The sequence below is a fragment of the Gorilla gorilla genome, chromosome 20 (genome assembly GCF_029281585.2).
Source record: "Gorilla gorilla gorilla isolate KB3781 chromosome 20, NHGRI_mGorGor1-v2.1_pri, whole genome shotgun sequence".
Classification (NCBI taxonomy): Eukaryota; Metazoa; Chordata; class Mammalia; order Primates; family Hominidae; genus Gorilla; species Gorilla gorilla.
Genome location: NC_073244.2, coordinates 13,318,671 through 13,338,144, shown reverse-complemented (window position 1 = coordinate 13,338,144; position 19,474 = coordinate 13,318,671). Strand labels below are relative to the sequence as shown.

At 55.9% G+C, this 19,474-nt stretch overlaps 1 protein-coding gene across 6 annotated transcripts in view; it reads right to left on the bottom strand.

Moving 5' to 3' along the window:
• Positions 1 to 1,859: 1,859 nt before the first annotated feature.
• ARHGEF18 (Rho/Rac guanine nucleotide exchange factor 18) overlaps positions 1,860 to 19,474 on the bottom strand; it is a 96,985-nt gene continuing 79,370 nt past the window's right edge. For 3 of the 6 annotated variants that reach the window (XM_019015678.4, XM_063700910.1, XM_019015677.3), the window contains 13 exons: positions 17,968 to 18,044; positions 15,678 to 15,856; positions 14,375 to 14,466; positions 12,032 to 12,214; positions 10,428 to 10,565; positions 9,693 to 9,823; positions 7,398 to 7,454; positions 7,254 to 7,301; positions 6,688 to 7,158; positions 5,288 to 5,594; positions 4,390 to 4,515; positions 4,047 to 4,236; positions 1,860 to 3,820 (listed from right to left, as the gene is read on the bottom strand). In XM_019015678.4, coding sequence (XP_018871223.1) covers positions 4,064 to 4,236; positions 4,390 to 4,515; positions 5,288 to 5,594; positions 6,688 to 7,158; positions 7,254 to 7,301; positions 7,398 to 7,454; positions 9,693 to 9,823; positions 10,428 to 10,565; positions 12,032 to 12,214; positions 14,375 to 14,466; positions 15,678 to 15,856; positions 17,968 to 18,044 — 1,982 coding nt within the window. In that variant the 3' untranslated portion in view covers positions 1,860 to 3,820; positions 4,047 to 4,063. Of the gene's footprint in view, positions 4,237 to 4,389; positions 4,516 to 5,287; positions 5,595 to 6,687; positions 7,159 to 7,253; positions 7,302 to 7,397; positions 7,455 to 9,692; positions 9,824 to 10,427; positions 10,566 to 12,031; positions 12,215 to 14,374; positions 14,467 to 15,677; positions 15,857 to 17,967; positions 18,045 to 19,474 lie in introns of all 6 variants that reach the window. The other 3 variants (XM_063700911.1, XM_031004198.3, XM_031004197.2) reach the window with 1 other exon arrangement.

The window sequence follows — 19,474 nt, the reverse complement described above, 5'->3', positions numbered from 1 at the left end:
TTTTTTTTGAGACGAAGTCTCACTGTTGTCCCCCAGGCTGGAGTGCAATGGTGCAATCTCGGCTCACTGCAACCTCCACCTCCGGGTTCAACCGATTCTCTTGCCTCAGCCCCCAGAGTAGCTGGAATTACAGGCGTTTGCCACCACGCCCGGCTGATTTTTGTGTTTTTAGTAGAGATGGGGTTTCAACATGTTGGCTAGGCTGGTCTCAAACTCCTGACCTCAGGTGATCCGCCTGCCTCGGCCTCCCAAAGTGCTGGGATTACAGGCGTGAGCCACCGTGCCCAGCCCTTTTTCTTTTTTTTTAAATTTCATTTCTTTTTTCTATCCCCCAAATTTCCTTTTTTTTTTTTTTTAAGCTCTTAGAGACAGGGTCTCACCATGTTGCCCAGGCTGGAGTGCAGTGGCACGATCACAGCTCACTGCAACTTTGAACCCCTAGGCTTAAGCAATCCTCCTGCCTTGGCCTCCTGTGTAGCTGGCATTACAGGTGCACGCCACCATACCTGGCTAATTTTTTTTTTTTTTTTTTGAGATGGAGTCTCGCTCTATTGCCTAGGCTGAGTGCAGTGGCGCAATCTCGGCTCACCGCAAGCTCCGCCTCCTGGGTTCACGCCATTCTCCTGCTTCAGCCTCCCAAGTAGCTGGGACTACAGGCGCCCGCCACCACACCCAGCTAATTTTTGTATTTTTAGTTGAGACGGGGTTTCACCTTGTTAGCCAGGATGGTCTCGATCTCCTGACCTTGTGATCTGCCCACCTTGGCTTCCCAAAGTGCTGGGATTACAGGCATGAGCCACCGCGCCCGGCCAACCTGGCTAATTTTTTAATTTTTTTGTGAAGGGGTTTCACTATGTTGCCCAGGCTGGTCTTGAACTCCTGGGCTCAAGCGATCCTCCTGCCTCAGCCCCCGCCTCCCCAAAATGCTGGGATTACAGGGATGAGCCACTGTGCCCGGCCCTCCTTTTACTTTTTTAATATGGCTACTACAAATGAAAAATTCCACACGTGGCCTGCGTCATCTTCCTGGTGGACAGTGCTGCCTGAGAGTTCCCTTTTTGCGCTTCCTAGTGACCTAGTGATCGACTTTACACCTAGTCCCCTCGTGATGGGAAACCCTCTGTTGAAACAGCAGGGTCCTCGCCTCAGTGGACTGGGACTCAGACCAGGTGGAAATGATGATTTCACACTCACGGCCAAGCTGCCTCTCACCCCAGATGGAGGAAGTGAAAGTTACAGCCTTTGCGGTTATTTTGGATTAAAAGCAAAAAGATTTTTCTGGAGGCGCCACAAAAGCCTGAAGTGTACCCGGTGGGCAGGACCCTCCACAGGCACCTCCACGCCCCACTCCTGCCCTGTGCCCGTAATCCCAGCACTTTGGGAGGCTGAGGCGGGCAGATCACTTGAGGTCAGGAGTTCGAGACCAGCCTCGCCAACATGGTGAAACCCCGTGTCTACTAAAAAAATACAAAAATTAGCTGGGCGTGGTGGTGGACACCTGTAATCCCAGCTACACAGGAGGCTGAGGCAGGAGAAGTGCCTGAACCCGGGAGGCAGAGGTTGCAGTGAGCTGAGATCCTGCCACTGGTCTCCGGCCGGGGCGACAGAGCAAGACTCTGTCTCAAACAAACAAACCAAAAAAACAGAAACAAAAACAAAAACAAAAAACCCCAACAACTCCTGGGGACTGGACCTGAAGGGGTCTTCAGAGCGTTAAGCAGGACACGGAGAGCAGGGGGGTGAGCTGAGGGGCAGGAGCCATGGGGAGCCCCCACCAGAACCTGCTACTCCTGCAGCAACGTTTGGGCAGAAGAAATTCCTCAAACAAAACCTCCAAGAACGTGCACGCCAGTCACCGCTCATCTCGGACACGTTTATTGCTAGAATCAGGTCTTAAGTTCTAAAGCGGGTCAGAACTACCCCGCGGTGAGGAAATGTTGTAATCATTGTAAAAATAATTAGCAGGCGACTAAGATCATGACCACAACTGACAAAGACGTGTGCAGATCCCACGAAAATACGGACATATGCTCGACTGTCAACTTTACAAATAAAATCGGGCTCCAACCCAGGAGTGGCCGAGGGGCACTGGCGAGGGAAGGGCTGTCGGCGCTGCCGCCCGATGCCTAGCACGACTGAGACCCCTCTGCCACATGGCGGGGACGCGGGGTTCCCACCGCGTGGCCGAGCAGAAATTCCTTGAACTTCTCCCCCATCCAAGGAATTGTGGCATCTTGGAGGGCTGGACCGGCACACGCCGGCTCAGGAGGGTGCCAGGGTCTGGGAATGTTCTCGTCACAACAGAACAGGAACGTACAGTCAGCTTTTGTAAAGTGCTCCGATACTCAGTACAAAAATACAAAACACTGATGATCAACATGGCACACATGGGACCTGACGGGGGCGGACAGCGTCGCTGATGGCCAGGGACCGGGCTGGGCAGAGTTGAGGTCGTCGGAGGGGCCAGGAGCCTGGGGACACCTGGCCACTCACTGTGTTCTCAGGACCTTGTCACCGATGGGCTGTATGGCTGTGGGGCTCTGGTTCCCGGTTGGCACCAGCTCCTGCCCCGCCCCCAGCTCCTGCCCCGCCCCCTCCTGAGCCCACAGCACCCAGTGGGCGCCTCTGCCCAGGGGAGCACTTCCTGATGGAGTTTCCCCTCCCCTGTGCCCGTCTGTCCCCGAGTGGCGGGAATGTCCCCGTTCACTGTATTCAGCGTCACAGGATTGCCTCTGCCAGCGCAGTGGGAGAAGGGCTGAATCCCCCCGGGATCTGCGGTTCCCAGGACCCTGGGTTCGGGAGAAGGACTTGGCCCTGGCAGGGGCTCACGTGTACCCCACTGGGAACAGGGACGATCAGCCAGGACCCAGTCCTGCCACCAATGCTTGGGTGCAGAACAAGGCTTGACATGGGCCCTTTCTCCACCGGAGCCGGATCATGGATGGATCTCGCCACCCTGGGATGTCCCAGCACCTTTGATGCTGCCCGACACCTCCGTCCTCCACCCCTCCAGGGGACGGACCGGGAGCTGCAACAACTCACTACAAGCGAGGGGCCCGCCCAGCGGCCACTTGTCCACTTGCTGCAACGTCTCTAGGTGCTTCCTCTGCATGCCCTGGGACATGGCGCTCTCGACAGTCTGTGATGTGCCAGCCCCACCTGGAAGGTGGGACGCCAGCCCTGGGAGCTCATTTCCCGGGGGCTGAGGACCCTGTGCCCAGGGTGTGTACCCGCCCTGGCTGAAGCTAGAGGCCCGCTCCCCCAGACAGGCTGAGCGTGTGAACAGCAACGGTTGCCCTTGGGAAGCAGAGTTTGGGAAACAGCTGGTTTCAAAACCAATGCCAAGTAAAAAGGGGCAAAGGTCAGCCCCTTTCACGATGGGCTTCCAAACCCACAGAACCTGACTGGAGGGCCACTGATGTTCCCTCAGTGGGCCCTGCCCCGTGGCCCTCTCTGCCCATGCCCCCGTGCCTGGCTCATTCCCTGGCCCTGAGGTTCGTGGTGAACCTGCGTGGGGCTCTGTTTGGGAAGTGGATTCTGCCTGATTCTGGGGACAGATGCTGCCGATGCCACCTGGCCCCTCCTGGTGCCCTAACCCTTGGCTCCACTGTCACGCGGCGGCTGTGGAGCGTGGCCCTGGCCGGCAGCTCCTTCTCAAAGCAAGGTCTGTCCTGTCCTCAGCTCCGTGCAGAGCCGGCACCGTTCCTCACTGCCTCGGAAAAACAGCTCGGAGTTGATCTCCCCGCCACCCGGATGGGGTGCTATGATTTCAGACAGCTCCCTGGTTTAGTTCTGGCTCAACTTTCCATTAAAAACTTTCCTTTTTGAAAAAAAAAAAAAAAAAAGAGATTCAGAAAGTGACCCCGGCACCACCGCTAACCCTACAGAAACAGCTGCGAGGCCCAGAGCGCCGACAGGCTGGCCCCTGCCAGGCGGTCATCGGTGGTTTGCTAGGGAAGAGGAGGGGACAGCTGGGTGGGCATGGTGACCCCATGGGGGTCCCCAGAGAGCAGGAAGGGTGGGCAGGGCAGGGAGGGGCCTTGCACCTTGAGTCACGGCCCTTTTAGAAGAAGATGACGTCTTCTTTGCTGGCGTCCTCCTTGGCGCTGAGTGGTGTGGCCGGCAGTGGCGAGGGAGCTGGGGGCCCGGGCAGGAGGGCTGTGCCCCCGGCCTTGAGAGAGAAGCCCTCGGAGGGGCTGTCAGCTGGTGGTGGGCTCGGGGCGGGGAAGCCAGGGTCTGGAACAGAGACAGGGTTCAGACTGAGCAGTCGCCGGGTGGTGCCGCAGCTGCCAAGTGGTGCCGCAACTGCCAAGTGGTGCCGCAGCTGCCAAGTGGTGCCGCAGCACCGCTGCCCTGGGACTGGGCTCATGTCAGGGGGTGGGGGCTCACCTGGTGGGGGCGCAGGGCTGTGTCTGCCGGGCAGGATAGGGCTCAGCGAGCGGCGGTTCCGTGAGGTGCTCTCATCTTTCCCCATGAGCTTGTTGAGCAGCAGCTGCTGCTTCAGGTCGAAGGACGCTGGAAGAGAGAAGGTATTTGAGCCAGCTCCAGGCTGGCCAGCTGTCCCCACCCACCAGGGCAGCCTCCGAGAGCAGAGGGGCCTGGCCACCCCCACCTGACACTTCCCACGGGCAGCCTGGATCCCGTGACCTGAGCTGCTCAGATGCTAAGCCCCAGATTCAGGGAGAACGGCCCCAACCTCCCTGCGGAAGGACCTGCAGAGTCACCCGGCATCTGGAGAGGAGGCTGAGCCTCCTGTGGAAATAGCACACGCCCTAGTGACCACGGGACACACCCTTAATCTTCAGAGAACATCCCAGAACATCCCTGGTTGTCCCCCAGGGAGGTGTCCCCCAGAGGAGCTCCTGGGCATCCTCCATGGAAACACTGGGGCTGCTCTGGGCTCCGTGTCCCACTCTGTGGAACGGCTCTGTGGAACCAGGACAATGAGCAGAGGCGCCTGCACCTGTCCCTGTCCCGGCTGTGCTGATCCCATGTGGCCAGGGATCTCTGCCTTCTTGCCCGTGTCCCTTTCTAAGGCTCCTGGTCCCCATCCCACTATTTTGAGGGTTGAGGTGGGGAAGACGCAGGGTGGATCATCTCAGTTTTGGGCCTGGAGACCAAACACGGCCCTGTGTGGGGTGGCCTCAGCCACGATGCCAGCTGTGCCTTCTGGTTTTCCTCTCCAGAGGATGGCACAGGTGTCCCGAATTTCCTGGCTCCCAGCGAGCCGCTAGAGCCTGACCAGTTGCACCTTCCAGGCCCAGGCGAAGGGGCGGGGCCGGCTCACCTGAGCTCTCCCAGCGCTGAGAGCCCCTGCTCTTGCCGCCCTTGTCCTTGCCACCCTTGGTGGAGGCCGCCAGCTTGGTGGGGATCTGCTGCTGCACGGCCGCCTGCCTCTGGAACTGGTTGGTGGCGCTGAGCAGCTGGATGGGCACATCGCTCTTGGCCAGCCGGCTCTCGGTGGGGGCGCTGTCCCGGCGAGCCACCTCGGGGCGCTCTGCGTACTCTGGCCCCACGCCGGATGGCAGCATGCTCACCCGAGGGCCCTCCAGCCCTTCCCCGTTGAAGCTGGGAGGGTGGCTTGGGGGCTGGGCCTGAGGGGGACAACAGCAGATACATCCAATGTGAGGTTCCTGCTGTGCGGCCTCTGGAGAGCCTCCGAGGGTCGTGCACAGGAGACCCTCAACCTCTCCTGTTCTGGACAGAGCCAGGTGCAGCCTGAAGGAGCTGCTGGTCATTGCCCGTCCCCAACCCCTGCTAAATGTGCAGACTTGTGGTGACACTCAGTGGCACCCATACTGTCACACACTCATATACAAACATCACACATCCGTGTCCACATCTGTTCACAGAACCCATGGTTTATAGATTTGTTTTCAGAGACACGGTCTTGCTCTGTCACCCAGGCTAGAGTGCAGTGGCACAATCATAGCTCTTGAGCCTCTTAGGCTCAAATGATCCCCCTGCCTCAGCCTCCCAAGTAGTTGGGATTACAGGTATGTGCCACCACACCCTGCTAATTTTTGTATTTTTTTTTTTAGAGATGAGGTCTCACTACGTGGCCCAGGCTGGTCTCAAATACCTAGCCTCAAGCAATCCTCCGGCCTCAGCCTCCCGAGTAGCTAGGGTGCACACCATGGCACCCAGTTTCATTTTTTTTTTTTTTTTTGAGACTGGGTCTCACTCTGTTGCCCAGGCTGGAGTGCAGTGGCGTGATCACGGCTCATGGCAGCCTCATTCTCCCGGGCTCAAGTGATCCTCCCACCTCAGCATTCCAAGTAGCGGGGACCACAGGTGCATGCCACCATGCCTAGCTCATTTTTGTATTTTTTTTTGTAGAGATGGAGTTTCGCCATGTTACCCAGGCTGGCCTGGAACTCCTGCGCTCAAGCAATCCGCCTGCCTCCACCACCCAAAGTGCTGGGATTACAGGAGTGCATTTTTTTTAAAGAAGTTTCTAACATTTATGGAATGTTTTGAGCAACAGCGTTCTGTTAAGCATTTAGCCAGCTCTGAGAAAGGTTCTGCACTGCGGCATGAGCTGTTAATGCAAGGGTATCTTGTGCCGTTTGCTCTTACACTCCTGCACGCATGCACCCGCGAACCTTGTCACCTGCATGCACTCGTGCAAATGCACGTGCAAACCGGTCACCCCCAACCTGCGCACACTGGCTGCTGCGTGCTCACCTCGGCCAGTGTGTCGGGCGGCAGCGCGCCTGGCGCGGTGTTCTGCTTCTTGAGGCGGCGCAGCAGCTCCAGGCGCTCCCGCTCGCGCTCCACGGCACGCTGGGCCTCGCGCAGCCGCTCCAGGTCGTGCTGGTAGGCCTGGCGCTGGCGCTCCAGCTCGGCCCGCTCCTGCTCCAGCCGCTCGCGTAGCTGCCGCGCCTCGCCCTCGCGCTCCTGCAGCCGCGCGCCCGCACGCTCCAGCTCCTGGTGCTGCCGCTGGCGCTCGCGCTCCCAGCGCTGCTGCTCCTGCCGCAGCTGGCTCTGCAGCTTCTCCAGGGCCGCGCGCTCCTCCCGCTGCTTCTCGAAGTTGCGTTGCCGCTCCTGCTCCAGCAGCAGGTTCCCACGCGTCGACTGCAGCCGGAACTGCTTCTCCCGCTCCTGGATGGCAGCCCGCTGCGTCTCCACATAGCTGTCCTGGTGGGCGATTACCGCCTGCGGAGGGCCAGGGCCAGGCGAGTGAGAGCCGCACCTGCGCCCCTGCCAACCAGGAAAGGGCACGCGTGGCCGGCCCCACCCCGCCCCTGTACCTGAAGGTTCAGGAGCAGCTGGGACAGTGTCTGGATCCGCTGGACAAGCTGCGGAGAGGAGAGGGAGATTGATGCTAGTTATCGGGCTGAGGCCACACGCGCGTGCACAAGGCCCTGGGGAGATGGAGACCCGCGGGCGCCTACCTCCGACTCCAGAACGGTGGGCAGACGGGGATCGGATTCCGTGCCTGGCGCCTCCACCTGGGAAGAGGACACCGTCAAACCAGAGAGAGCGGCTCAAGACCCATCCGACTAGACTCAAGCCTGCTTCTTCTTCTTCATCTTCTTTTTTTTTTTTTTTTTAACTTTTTTTTTTTTCTGAGACGGAATTCTGCTCTTGTTGCCCAAGCTGGAGTGCAGTGGCGCGATCTCGGCTCACTGCACCCTCCAGCTCCCGGGTTCAAGCAATTCTCCTGCCTCAACCTCCCGAGTAATTGGGATTACAGGCTCGAGCCTCCATGCCTGGCTAATTTTGTGTATTTTTAGTAGAAACGGAGTTTCACCATGTTGGCCAGGCTGGTCTCAAACTCCTGACCTCAGGTGATCCGCCCGCCTCGGCCTCCCAAAGTGCTGGGATTACTGGCATGAACCACCATGCCTGGCTTCTTTTTTTTTTTTTTTTTTGAGACAGGCGTTGCTCTAGAGTGTAGTGGCCTGATCCTCCCACCTCGGCCTCCTGAGTAGCTGGGACTACAGGTGTGCACCACCAGGATGAGCTATTTTTAATTTTTTTTTTTTTGAGATGGAGTTTTGCTCGTTGCCCAGGCTGGAGTGCAATGGCAATATCTCAGCTCACTGAAACCACCACCTTCCTGGTTCAAGTGATTCTCCTGCCTCAGCCTCCCAAATAGCTGGGATTACTCGAATGTGCCACCACGCCTGGCTAATTTTGTATATTTGGTAGAGGCGGGGTTTCACCATGTTGGTCAGGTTGGTCTCGAATTCCTGACCTCAGGTGATCCACCTGCCTTGGCTTCCCAAAGTGCTGGGATTACAGGCGTGAGCCACCACACCCAGCAGCTATTTTTAACTTTTTTGAAACAAAGTCTTGCTTGGTCGCCCAGGCTAGAGTGCAGTGGTGCAATCTCGGCTCACTGCAACCTCCACCTCCTAGGTTCAAGCGATTCTCCCACCTTAGCCTCCTGAGTAGCTGGGATTACAGGTATCCACCACCACGTCCAGCTAATTTTTATATTTTTAGTAGAGACAGGGTTTCACCATGTTGGCCAGGCTGGTCTCAAACCCTGGACTCAAGTGATCACCCGAGTCGGCCTCCTGAAGTGCTGGGATTACAGGCATGAGCCACCGCACCCAGCCAAAGGATCAGCTATTTTAAAAATATTTTGTCGACATGTGGTCTTGCTATGTTGCCCAGGCTGGTCTCAAACTCATGGCCTCAAGTGATCCTCCCAAGGCCAGGTATGGCAGCCTTGCCTGTCATCCCAACACTTTGGGAGGCCAAGGCAGGAGGATTGCTTGAGCCCAGGAGTTGGAAACCAGCCTGGGCAACATAGTGAGACCCTGTATCTACCAAACATTTAAAAAATTAGTCAGGTGTGGGGGCGTGCACCTGTAGTCTCAGCTACTTGGGAGGCTGAGGTGGGAGGATTGCTTGAGCCTAGGAGTTAAGAGGCTGTGTGAGCTGTGATCACGCTACTGCCCTCAAGCCTGGGTGACAGAGACCTTGTCTCCAAAAAAAAAAAAAAAAAAAAAAAAAAAAAAGTGATCCTCCCACCTCGGTCTCCCAAAACACTGGGATTATGGGTGTGAGGCACTGTACCTGGCCCCTGCTTATTATTGAAAATACATCCCTTAGTGTGGATAACAGGAAGGACCCAGGACCGGGTCATGACTGGCAACAAAGGCCCTGCTGGTCATCTGACTTGTACAAATCTGGGTGTTTGGAAAACGAGGGGCTGGGGCCTCCTGGGAGGTAGAGTGGGCTTGGCTATGAGGCCTGCGTGCCAGCTCTGGCCACAGGGGCAAGTCCAAGCCTCAGAGCTGATCAGAGGCAGCTGGCCTTGGCCTCTGACCCCTAACCTGGGCAGGGCCGAGTAGGCACCTGGCCTTCTGATTCAAAGCCAAAGGAACAGCTGGGGAGATCTGGCATCTGGTAGGCACCACCACACCTGCCCCGGCTGAAAGCTGGTGGTCCCTGTAGGGGGTTCCTCGCCTGTTGATGAAGCCATGGTGAGTGCCCTGAGCCTGTCCCCTCCCCAGCCTTCCTCTTGGGGACCTCTTTGCTTTTCCTGGGAGGCTGCAGGAAGAAATCACCTGCCAGTGCGTTAATCTGGGCTGAGATACTGTTATTCACCACAAAACAAACAATGCTTGTCGATGCTAATAAGACTAAAACTGGACAACCCCAGCAGAAGCTGCTCACACACATGAATCCTTATGACGACTCAGACTGTACCGAGCAAATGGATATCCACGTACCACCTGCGGCGATTCCTCAGAGCTCCCAGGAATGTCACTGTCACTGAGCTTCAAGTCCGGGCTGTTTAGGGGGCCTCGCCAGTCTCGGGGCCTGGGGTCAGTGCTGCTGACTTTCTTCTTGAAACTGCCATCTGAGAACCCCAAGCCAGGGGCGTGAGGATGCTGCCATCCCGTGGGGAAGGGGAAGCTTCCCAGTCCACCCCCAGCCCCTGCCCAGGTAGGAAACCCAGGCTGGGCCCGAATGGTGGCGTCTGCAGCACAGACGCCTGCTGGAGAGGGGCAGGCTGGTCTGGGTGCTGCTGTCACAACACAACCAACGATGTCTGGAGGGTTTCAGAAGGTTCCAGAAAATCGGCTGGGCGTGGTGGCTCACACCTGCAATCCCAGCACTTTGGGAGGCTGAGGCGGGCGGATCACCTGAAGTCAGGAGTTCGAGACCAGCCTGGCCAACATGGTGAAACCCCATTTCTACTAAAAATACAAAAAGTAGCCGGGCATGGTGGCGTGTGCTTATAGTCCCAGCTACTTGGTAGGCTGAGGCGGGAGAATCACTTGAACCCAGGAGGCAGAGGTTGCAGAGAGCTGAGATTGCGCCACTGCATTCCAGCCTGGGTGACAGAGCAAGACTCTGTCTCAACAACAACAAAAAAGAAAGTTCTAGGAAACCCCATACAAGTTAATGTGCATCCTGAGGGGCGGCCCTGGAGGCAGGAGGGGAGACGGCCCCGCTCTTACTCTTGGTGGGGCTGTTTGTGCAGTCGTAGCCCGCGAAGGTCTCAGCCCTCCTGGGTGGGCCTGTGGAGCTGCCTCCATCTTCCGCCTGGCCGTTGGCGCTGCCCAGCCGCCTGCAGATCAGGCTCTGGATGCCCTCGACTGTGGAAGGAAGGGGACAGGAGGCACGGGTTGCCCTGCGCAAGTGTGCTGGGGGAATACGGAGTGCTGGGGCAGCGAGACCGGGGTGGACTCACTGGGGTGGTGATTGCCTGCCCCCGTCTGCCGTGGGATTTCAGCCCCACTGTCCCTGTGCACACCCTTACTTCAGGTATGGCCACCAGGACAGGCCAATCTGCGTCTAAGTGAGAGGACAGGGCTGTGGGGCAGCCATGGGGAGGGCGGGTACAGGCTCCTGCAGCTCCTTCCACCAGGCCGCCCTGGGCCAGGGGCTGGTGAATGCTGGATGTGGCCCTGCCCAGGGCCAGCAGGAAACACTTGGTGTGTTATATGACAATGACCATACAGTGATTGTGTGAGAATGGCCATATGGGAGAGTGACTTTGTGGGGAAGGGCTGTCTACACAAAGCCCTCTAGGACCAACAGGCTGTGGCCAGGCACAGAGGTGGGGACGAGAACATTCCAGGCCAAGGTGCGGGATATGAGAGTGTCCCCAGGGGGCCAAGAACAATGGCCGCTGGAGCTGGGTGGAAGGATGTCAGTGGGCCTGGAGGGAGAAAGACTGACCCCCGTCTCTGCCTTCTTATTCTGCGGAAAGGCTCTGGAAGGCAGGGGCTGAGTCGGCTTCCCTCACTGTTGAAAGAGCAGATTGAGGCAGGGCGCGGTGGCTGATGCCTATAATCCCAGCACCTTGGGAGGCAGAGGAGGGTGGATCATCTGAGGTCAGGAGTTCGAGACCAGCCTGGCCAACATGGTGAAACCCCATCTCTACTAAAAATACAAAAATTAGCCGGGCGTGGTGGTGGGTGCCTGTAATCCCAGCTACCCAGGAGGCTGAGGCAGAATTACTTAAACCCAGGAGGTGGAGGTTGCAGTGAGCCGAGATCACGCCACTGCACTCCAGCCTGGGTGACAAAGCGAGACTCTATCTCAAAAAAAAAAAAGAAAAAAGAAAAAAAGAAAGAGCAGACTGGGCGCTGACTGCCTGCCCAAGCGGCCAGCCCAGGGGCCTGGCGGCTGTGTTAGAGCTGTGCGTGGGGACCCACTGAGGGAGTGTGCGTGTGTTTTTCTGGGGATATCACCAGGACCCACCTCCCAGGAAGAAGAGGAACCTCTGGTGGGTAGGGAACCAGTCTCGGTCAACTTCAGATCCTCCCCACGGCCCAGCTTAGAGCCTCTGCATGCAGGGAGCATCAGAGCGGTTGTTGAAGAGGGAGAAAGTGCTTTATGTCTGCAAGGAGGGGCTTGGCCCAGATTATGTCTAAGGCCCTTCTGGTTCTCACAGGCACCAGGGGGCGGTCAGTGCTGCTCCTGGGCCCCCCCAGATAGAAGCCTGTCCTGGACAGGGTGCCGTGTCGGCCACAATGAGCCGTGAGCCTGGCCTGGGGTTCCCTGAGGAGCCCACCCAGGCAAGACTGCACCCTTGAGGTGTGGGCAGCCAACTTACTCTCGCTCATGGCCGACTTGAGAATTAGCTCCCCCTGCAGGGTCTCGGATGGGTCCCCTCCACGGAATAGGCCTCGGGGCTGGGGCAGGTCTGCGAGGCCGCCCATCTCGGCCATCTCCAGGTAGATCTGCTGTTTCTCTAGGAGGCTCTGTGCGATCAGCTGGTCTTTCATGCTCAACCGCTCTGCAGAGTGGTGGTGGAGGTGGCAGTTAGCCGGGTCGGCCTTCCCTGGAATCGTCTGAGCCCCAGGGACTGGCCTAAGGATGAGGACCCCCGCTGGCCCTGCCCTGAGGTAGGCTGCCCCCTTGTGTCCTGCATTCCTGGGAGGTAGGGGAGGGCATGGCCTTGTCCTCTGATTATTTTCCCCCTTGTTATAAAAATCAGGTTAGCTGTGGTGGCTCAGGCCTGCGATCCCAGTACTTAGGGAGGCCAAGGTAGGAGGACTCTTGCGGCCTGGAGTTCGAGACCAGCCTGGACAACATAATGAGACTCTGTCTCTACAAATAAAAAATTAGCTGGTTGTGGTGGTGCATGCCTGGGAAATGAGGCAGGAGGATCACTTGAGCCCAGGAGTTCAAGGCTGCAGTGAGCTATGACTGCACTACTGTACTCCAGCCTGGCCAACAAAGCAAGATCCTGTCTCTAAAAGAAATAAAATAAAATCAAACACAGTAGGGTGTGAGTGAGGACTGTATCAGGCCCATTTATTAGTCTGGGACCAACTCAGAGCCTTAGAAAACTGAATTTTCCGTCCTCCCTTTCTTTCTTTCCTTCCTTCTTCTTTTGAGAAGGAGTCTCGCTCTGTCGCCCAGGCTGGAGTGCAGTGGCACAATCTCGGCTCACTGCAACCTCCACCTCCCGGGTTCAAGCGATTCTCCTGCCTCAGCCTCCCGAGTAGCTGGGACTATAGGCACGCACCACCATGCCTGGCTAATTTTTTGTATTTTTAGTAGAAACAGGGTTTTGCCATCTTGGCCAGGCTGGTCTCAAACTCCTGATCTCAAATGATCCACCTGCTTTGGTCTCCCAAAGTGCTGGGATTACAGGCATGAGCCACCGCACCCAGCCTAATTTTTAAATTTTTTGTAGAGACAGGGTTTCGCCATGTTGTCCAGGCTGGTCTCAAACTCCTGGCTTCCAGTGATCCATCTGCCTCAGCCTCCCAAAGTGCAGGGATTACAGGCATGAGCCACCATACCAGGCCACTTATTGTTTTAGTATTATCCAATTTAGAAATGAATAATACAGGGCCAGGAGCAGTGGCTCACGCCTGTAATCCCAGCACTTTTGGAGGCCGAGGCAGGCAGATCACGAGGTCAAGAGATTGAGACCATCCTGGCCAACATGGTGAAACCCCATCTCTACTAAAAACACAAAAATTAGTGGGGCGTGGTGGCGGGTGCCTATAGTCCCAGCTACTCGGGAGGCTGAGGGAGGAGAATCTCTTGGACCTGATAGGCAGAGCTTGCAGTAAGCTGAGATCACGCCACTGCACTCCAGCCTGGTGACAGAGCGAGGCTCCGTTTAAAAAAAAAAAAAGATAAAATAAAAAAAAATACAGACAGTGAAAGGGAAGAAGGGAGCTTGCTGCAGGCTACAGGGTACCAGGAATTCTTCCTGACACAGTGCTCACTGAACGCGGATGAACCTTAACATCACACCCAGTGAGAGAAGCCAGACCCAAAAGGCCGCGCGGTGTGTGACTCCATTTATGTGGAATGTCCAGGACAGGCCAATCCACAGGGACAGGAAGTAGATTCCTGTTGCCAGGGTTGGGGCGTGGGGTGGGGAGTGACTGTTAAGGGGGACGGGGCTTCTTTCTGGGGTGGTGGGATGTTCTAAAGTTAACATGATTCTGGCTGCATAATTGGAAATGCACTGAAATGCCACTGAACCCCACGCTTGGGAGGGTGAGTGGTGTGGTGTGTGAATTACATCTCAATAGTGTAATTAAACAGGGAGGAGGAAGCTCTGGAAGGAGGCTGTGGGGACCCTGTGCTATTCCTTCGTATGGGACTGGGATACCCTGTTGAGCTCCTGGCTGCACGAGGATGGGGTGGTGGCGGCGTGTGTGGCTGTGCGGTCGGCTCTGGAAGGGGCTCAGGGCCCCTGGGCTCTCCTCCCTCCCTCTCCCACATACCCCCGAAGGGCTAAGTGACCTCTGGAGATCGCTATGTCATGGCACAGCCCCGTTCTAATGCTTCACAGAGCTGCAGGACATGGCACAGCCCACGGGAAAACGCCAGGTCACCTGGGGGGCAGTTCACCCTCTGTGGCCAGTCCTGATGGAGGGCCCAGGGCTCACCACACAAGGGGTGTGCCAACACGCTGTCTCCCCCTCACCTTGAAAGTCCCGGAGTCTCGTGGTGCGGGCCTCGACCACCTTCCTTTCCTCTTCGGGCAGGCTGAAGGGCCCCTCCTCCTCGTCAGGGCAGCTGCAGGGAGAGGAGTCGGGTGGGTAACTGCTTCCCAGGCAGGCCGGCCTCCGGCACAGACGCTGGTTCTGCAGAACCAGCCGCCACGACCGTCTCTGACTTTGGGAGTGATTTAGCTTGTTCGTGGTGCAGGAGGACGAGGAGGGGAAGAGAGAGAGCCACTGACATTCATCCCGCCCCAAAGCGCCAAGGCATAACCAGGAAGAGGCTTTACATGCCTGCCTATGACTTAGAGGAGGAGTCCAGGGGACAGCGGGCTTGCAGAGGACCTGCCAGGTGCAGGTGGGTGGCTGCAAGCCCCGTAGAGCTACAGCTACTGTGGATGGGGGAATCTGAACCAGATTAAGGCACCAGGAAGCCTCCGGGAATCAAGAGAGGGAGTGGACAGGCATGGTGGCTCACGCCTGTAATCCCAACACTTTGGGAGGCCAAGACAGGAGGATGGCTTGAGGCCAGGAGTTCAAGACCAGCCTGGGCAACACAGTGAGGCCCCATCTCTACAAAAATAAAAAATCTAGCTGGGTGTGGTGGTGTATGCCTGTAGTTCCAGCTACTTGGGAGGCCGAGGGGGTAGAATGGCTTGAGCCCAGGAGTTTGGGTTGCAGTAAGCTATGATTGTGCCAGCGCACTCCAGCCTGGGTGATAGAGCAAGAGCCCAACTCTAAAAAACAAAACAAAACAAAACAAAATAGGCTGGGCGCAGTGGCTCACGCCTGTAATCCCAGCTACTCGGGGAGGCTGAGGCAGGAGAATCGCTTGAACCTGGGAGGCGGAGGCTGCAGTGAGCCGAGATTGCATCACTGCACTCCAGCCTGGGCAACAGAGCAAGACTCTGTCTCAAAAAAATAAAAAATAAAGAGAGGGAGGGGAAGCCAGGTGGTTCTGGGCCCTGAGGGGTACGCGGCCCAAGGAGGAAGGACAAGATGCCATGCCCTGCTCCAACAAATCTGGCCCTAGAATGCAGAGAGCCCGCCATGGCAGGTGCAGTGGCCCACGCATGCAGAAAGGCCCAGGTTACAGCTGCCTTTCTGGGCCCGTTGGCCTCAACGTCCAACAGGTTGAGTCATCAGAAGGAGCTGGAATGGCGTCATGGGTCCCAAGCTGGGATGAGGGAGTTCAAGGTCACAGCGGATGGCCAACCGTCGAAGCCAAGGGTGGACCAATCAGCGGAAGGAACACAGTGGGTGGGGAGACCCCCAGGCCCTCCTCACCTCTCCACAGCCCTTTGGATGTGGGCCATCCAGGCGTTCCTGTCCTCTTTGGAGCTCGTGTAGATTTCATACATCTCCGGCCCTTGCAAGGAGGCGCTGATCAGAAACATCGCTTTCTCCTCGTTGGCCACTTCCCTCACGATGAGCTTTTGTAACGAGATGACGGGTGGCTTTGAGTCCTGCATGGGTAGAGGGCATTGGGGAGGTCACCCTTTACCCCACCACACCCAAACAGCAGGGAGGTCAAGGGCCTGGTGAGGGGAACTAAGAGTGGGGGTCACGCTCCTCATTTCTTTTCAAACAATTCAAAGCGGAAATATTTTGCTATCTGGGGGAAAAAAGATACTATTGCAATGAAATCCTAGAAACATTTTTTTTTTTTTTTTTTTTAACTATCTTGGAGGCCAGGTCTTGCTCTGTCACCCAGGCTGTAGTGCAGTGGTGCAATCATTGTTCCCTGCAGCCTTGACCTCCCGGGCTCAAGTGATCCTCCCACCTCAGCCTCCTGAGTAGCTGGGATTACAGGCACGTGCCGCCAGGCCCAGCTAATTTTTGTATTTTTTGTAGAGATGGGATCTCACTATGTTGTCCAGGCTGGTCTTGAACTCCTAGGCTCAAGTGATCCTCCTATCTCGGCCTCCCAAAGTGCTGAGATGACAGGAGTGAGCCATCTTGCCCCTTAGTATCCCGATAATGTGTCAATTTCATCAGCTTAAAATTTTTTTTTAAATAGTCAGCAATGCACATACACACGAGAAAGCTCAAAAGATACAACAGTATGTAGTATATAACAACAAATAAACCCATCTCTGTCTTGTGCCTCAGGCCACCCAGAGCCACCAGTATTTCTAGTCTGTCACGCATCCTTCGAGAGACAATGCTTCCACAGACCAGCAAAATGCACATTTTAACTGGCTAGAGTGGGCTACACTGTGTTCCCCACAAATTCATATGAAGTCCTGACCCCTAGAACCTCAGAATGTGGCTGTCTTTGGAGATGGGGCCTTTAAAGAGGTGATTAAGGTGCGGGTGTGGTGGCTCACTCCTGTAATCCCAGCACTTTGGGAGGCTGAGAGGCAGGCAGATCACTTAAGGTCAGGAGTTCAAGACCAGCCTGGCCAACATGGTGAAACCCCGTCTCTACTAAAAATACAAAAAGTAGCCAGGTGTGGCAGCAGGTGCCTGTAATCCCAGCTACTCAGGAGGCTGAGGCAGAAGAATCACTTGAACTCAGGAGGTGGAGGTTGCAGTGAGTCGAGATTGTGTCATTGCACCCTCCAGCCTGGGCGACAGAGCGAGACTCTGTCTCAAAAAAAACAAAAAAAAAAAAAAAAAAGAGAGATGATTATGGCAAAATGAGATCATATGGGTGGGCCCAAATCCAATCTGACTGGCATCCTTCTAACAAGAGGAGATTAGCACAGAGGCACACACAGAGGGATGGCCACTCGAGGACACAGAGAACAGATGAGCAGATGGCTGTCTACAAGCCAAGGGGCCTCAGAAGAAACCAACCCTGCTGATACCTTCATCTTGGACTTTCAGCCTGCAGAAACGTGAGACAATAAATTTATGTGGTCTAAACCACCCAGTCCATGGTACTTTGTTTACAGCAGCCTCAGCAAACAAATACACTGGTTAAGAACACACCAGCAGCTGGGCACGGTGGCGCACGACTGTAATTCCATCACTTTGGGAGGCCAAGGCAGGAGAATCACTTGAGGTTAAGAGATGGAGACCAGCCTGGCCAACATGGTGAAACCCCGTCTCTACTAAAAATACAAAAAATTAGCCAGGCGTGGTGGCGGGCGCCTGTAATCCCAGCTATGTGGGCCTGGAAAACTCACAGGTGCCCCTTCCATGGGCAGTTTCAGCCAACCTCCCAACAAGGTCACAGCAAGCAGGGCCCTTCGTCTGTTTTTTGTTTGTTTGTTTGTTTTGTTTTTTTGTTTTGAGATAGAGTCTCGCTCTGTTGCCCAGGCTGGAGAGCAGTGGCGCAGTCTTGCTGGAGAGCAGTGGCACAATCTCAGCTCACTGCAACCTTCGCCTCCTGGGTTCAGGTGATTATCCTGCCTCAGCCTCCTGAGTAGCTGGGACTACAGACATGGGCCACCATGCCCGGCTAATTTTTGTATTTTTAGTAGAGGTGAGGTTTCACCATGTTGGCCAGGCTGGACTTCAACTCTTGAGCTCAAGTGATCCGCCTACCTCGGCCTCCCAAAGTGCTGGGATTATAGACGTGAGCCACAGCACCCAGCCGACCCTTCGTCTGAAGAGACAGGATACATACCACAGAAGCAAAGACATATTTCTGATCTTTTTCTTGTAGCAGCAAAAGTACGTCGGTCAGCAGGATGGCCAGGACATCTGGGAAAACAGCATGGAAGGATGCATCTTAAAGGTCCCATAGCCAGGAGGTCTTGCTGGCCACCCCCACGGATGCCACTTCCCAGGAAGGTGTAAGCAGCGTGATGCTTCTGCCTGGGCCTAGAAGTTTCCTTTCTGCCTTGCCTGCACCCCCCATCACCTTTCCAGGTCTCAATCTTCAGCACCAACCAGCAGCCGGAGCCTCCTCTAAGTCCCTTCCGTGTCCAGAGCTCAAACCAGGGCTCCCGCCCATGTCAGGCCACTGTGCCCGGCAGTTCTCTTTGCTGTAACAACACCTGCTGGGTCTGACCTTTGAGAATCTGATATGGTTCGGCTGCGTCCCCACCCACATCTCATCTTGAATTCCCACGTGCTGTAAGAGGGACCTGGTGGGAGATAATTGAATCATGGGGGCAGATCTTTTCCATGCCGTTCTCGTGATAGTGAATGAGTCTCACAAGATCTGACAGTTTTATAAGGGGGAGTTTCCCTGCACAAGCTCCCTCTCTCTTTGTCTGCTGCCATCCATGTAAGACTTGACTTGCTCCTCCTGCCTTTTGCCATGATTGTGAGGCCTTCCCCCACAGGTGGAACTGTTTAAGTCCATTAAACCTCTTTCTTTGGTAAGTTGCCCAGTCTCAGGTATGTCTTTATCAGCAGCATGAACACGGACTAATACAACATCTCTCCCTCTGATGTCTCAGATGTGAACGGAGCTCTCTGTTCTCCCTGCTCCTGGGTCACCAGGACCCGAGCCACTGCAGCAATGCAGGCCAGGGGTGGTCTCAGTCCCCTCGTGCCCCTCAGTCCCCCTCGGTGCCTTGTCCCTGTATGAACCTCTCGTGCTGTAAGGCTTCCTGCACATAGATGCAAATCCTGAGCTGCGTTTCAAGGGCAACGCCACTTTTGGGGAGCTGCTTCCAACACCCCTGTCTAAGTCAGATACGCTTTTGCTAATTCTCTCACACTGCAGCCTGCTGGCTTCCTTAAAGCATCTGCTGGACTTCTAACTAGTTTTTCCGTTTGTTGGCTTGTTTCTCTCTTTCAGCCCTAGTGACTGATGCCTTAAAAGGCTAGGTGCCAGGTCTTGCCCAGTGGGGTGTATTCCTACCATCCAACTCAGCGCCTGGCAGGCAGAAGGCGCTAAACCTGTCGGCGAAATACACGCCTACTCAAATGATGAGTGGGCAAGTGCTGTCATTCGGCCACCTCAATGACTCCCTCAAGATCCTTAAAGATGCTGATGTGAATAGATAGCTTGGGATGTTTCCAGAGGCTCCAAAAATGAACAGGAAACCCAGGGATGAATCCTGAGCACTCTCTGGTCTGAACTGCAACATGGGTCTTGAAAGTAGGGCTCGGAGCACACCCTGGGCAGCGAGTGGGATGCTTGGGGATGCTGATCAGCAGTCCTGGGGGTATTCTCTATC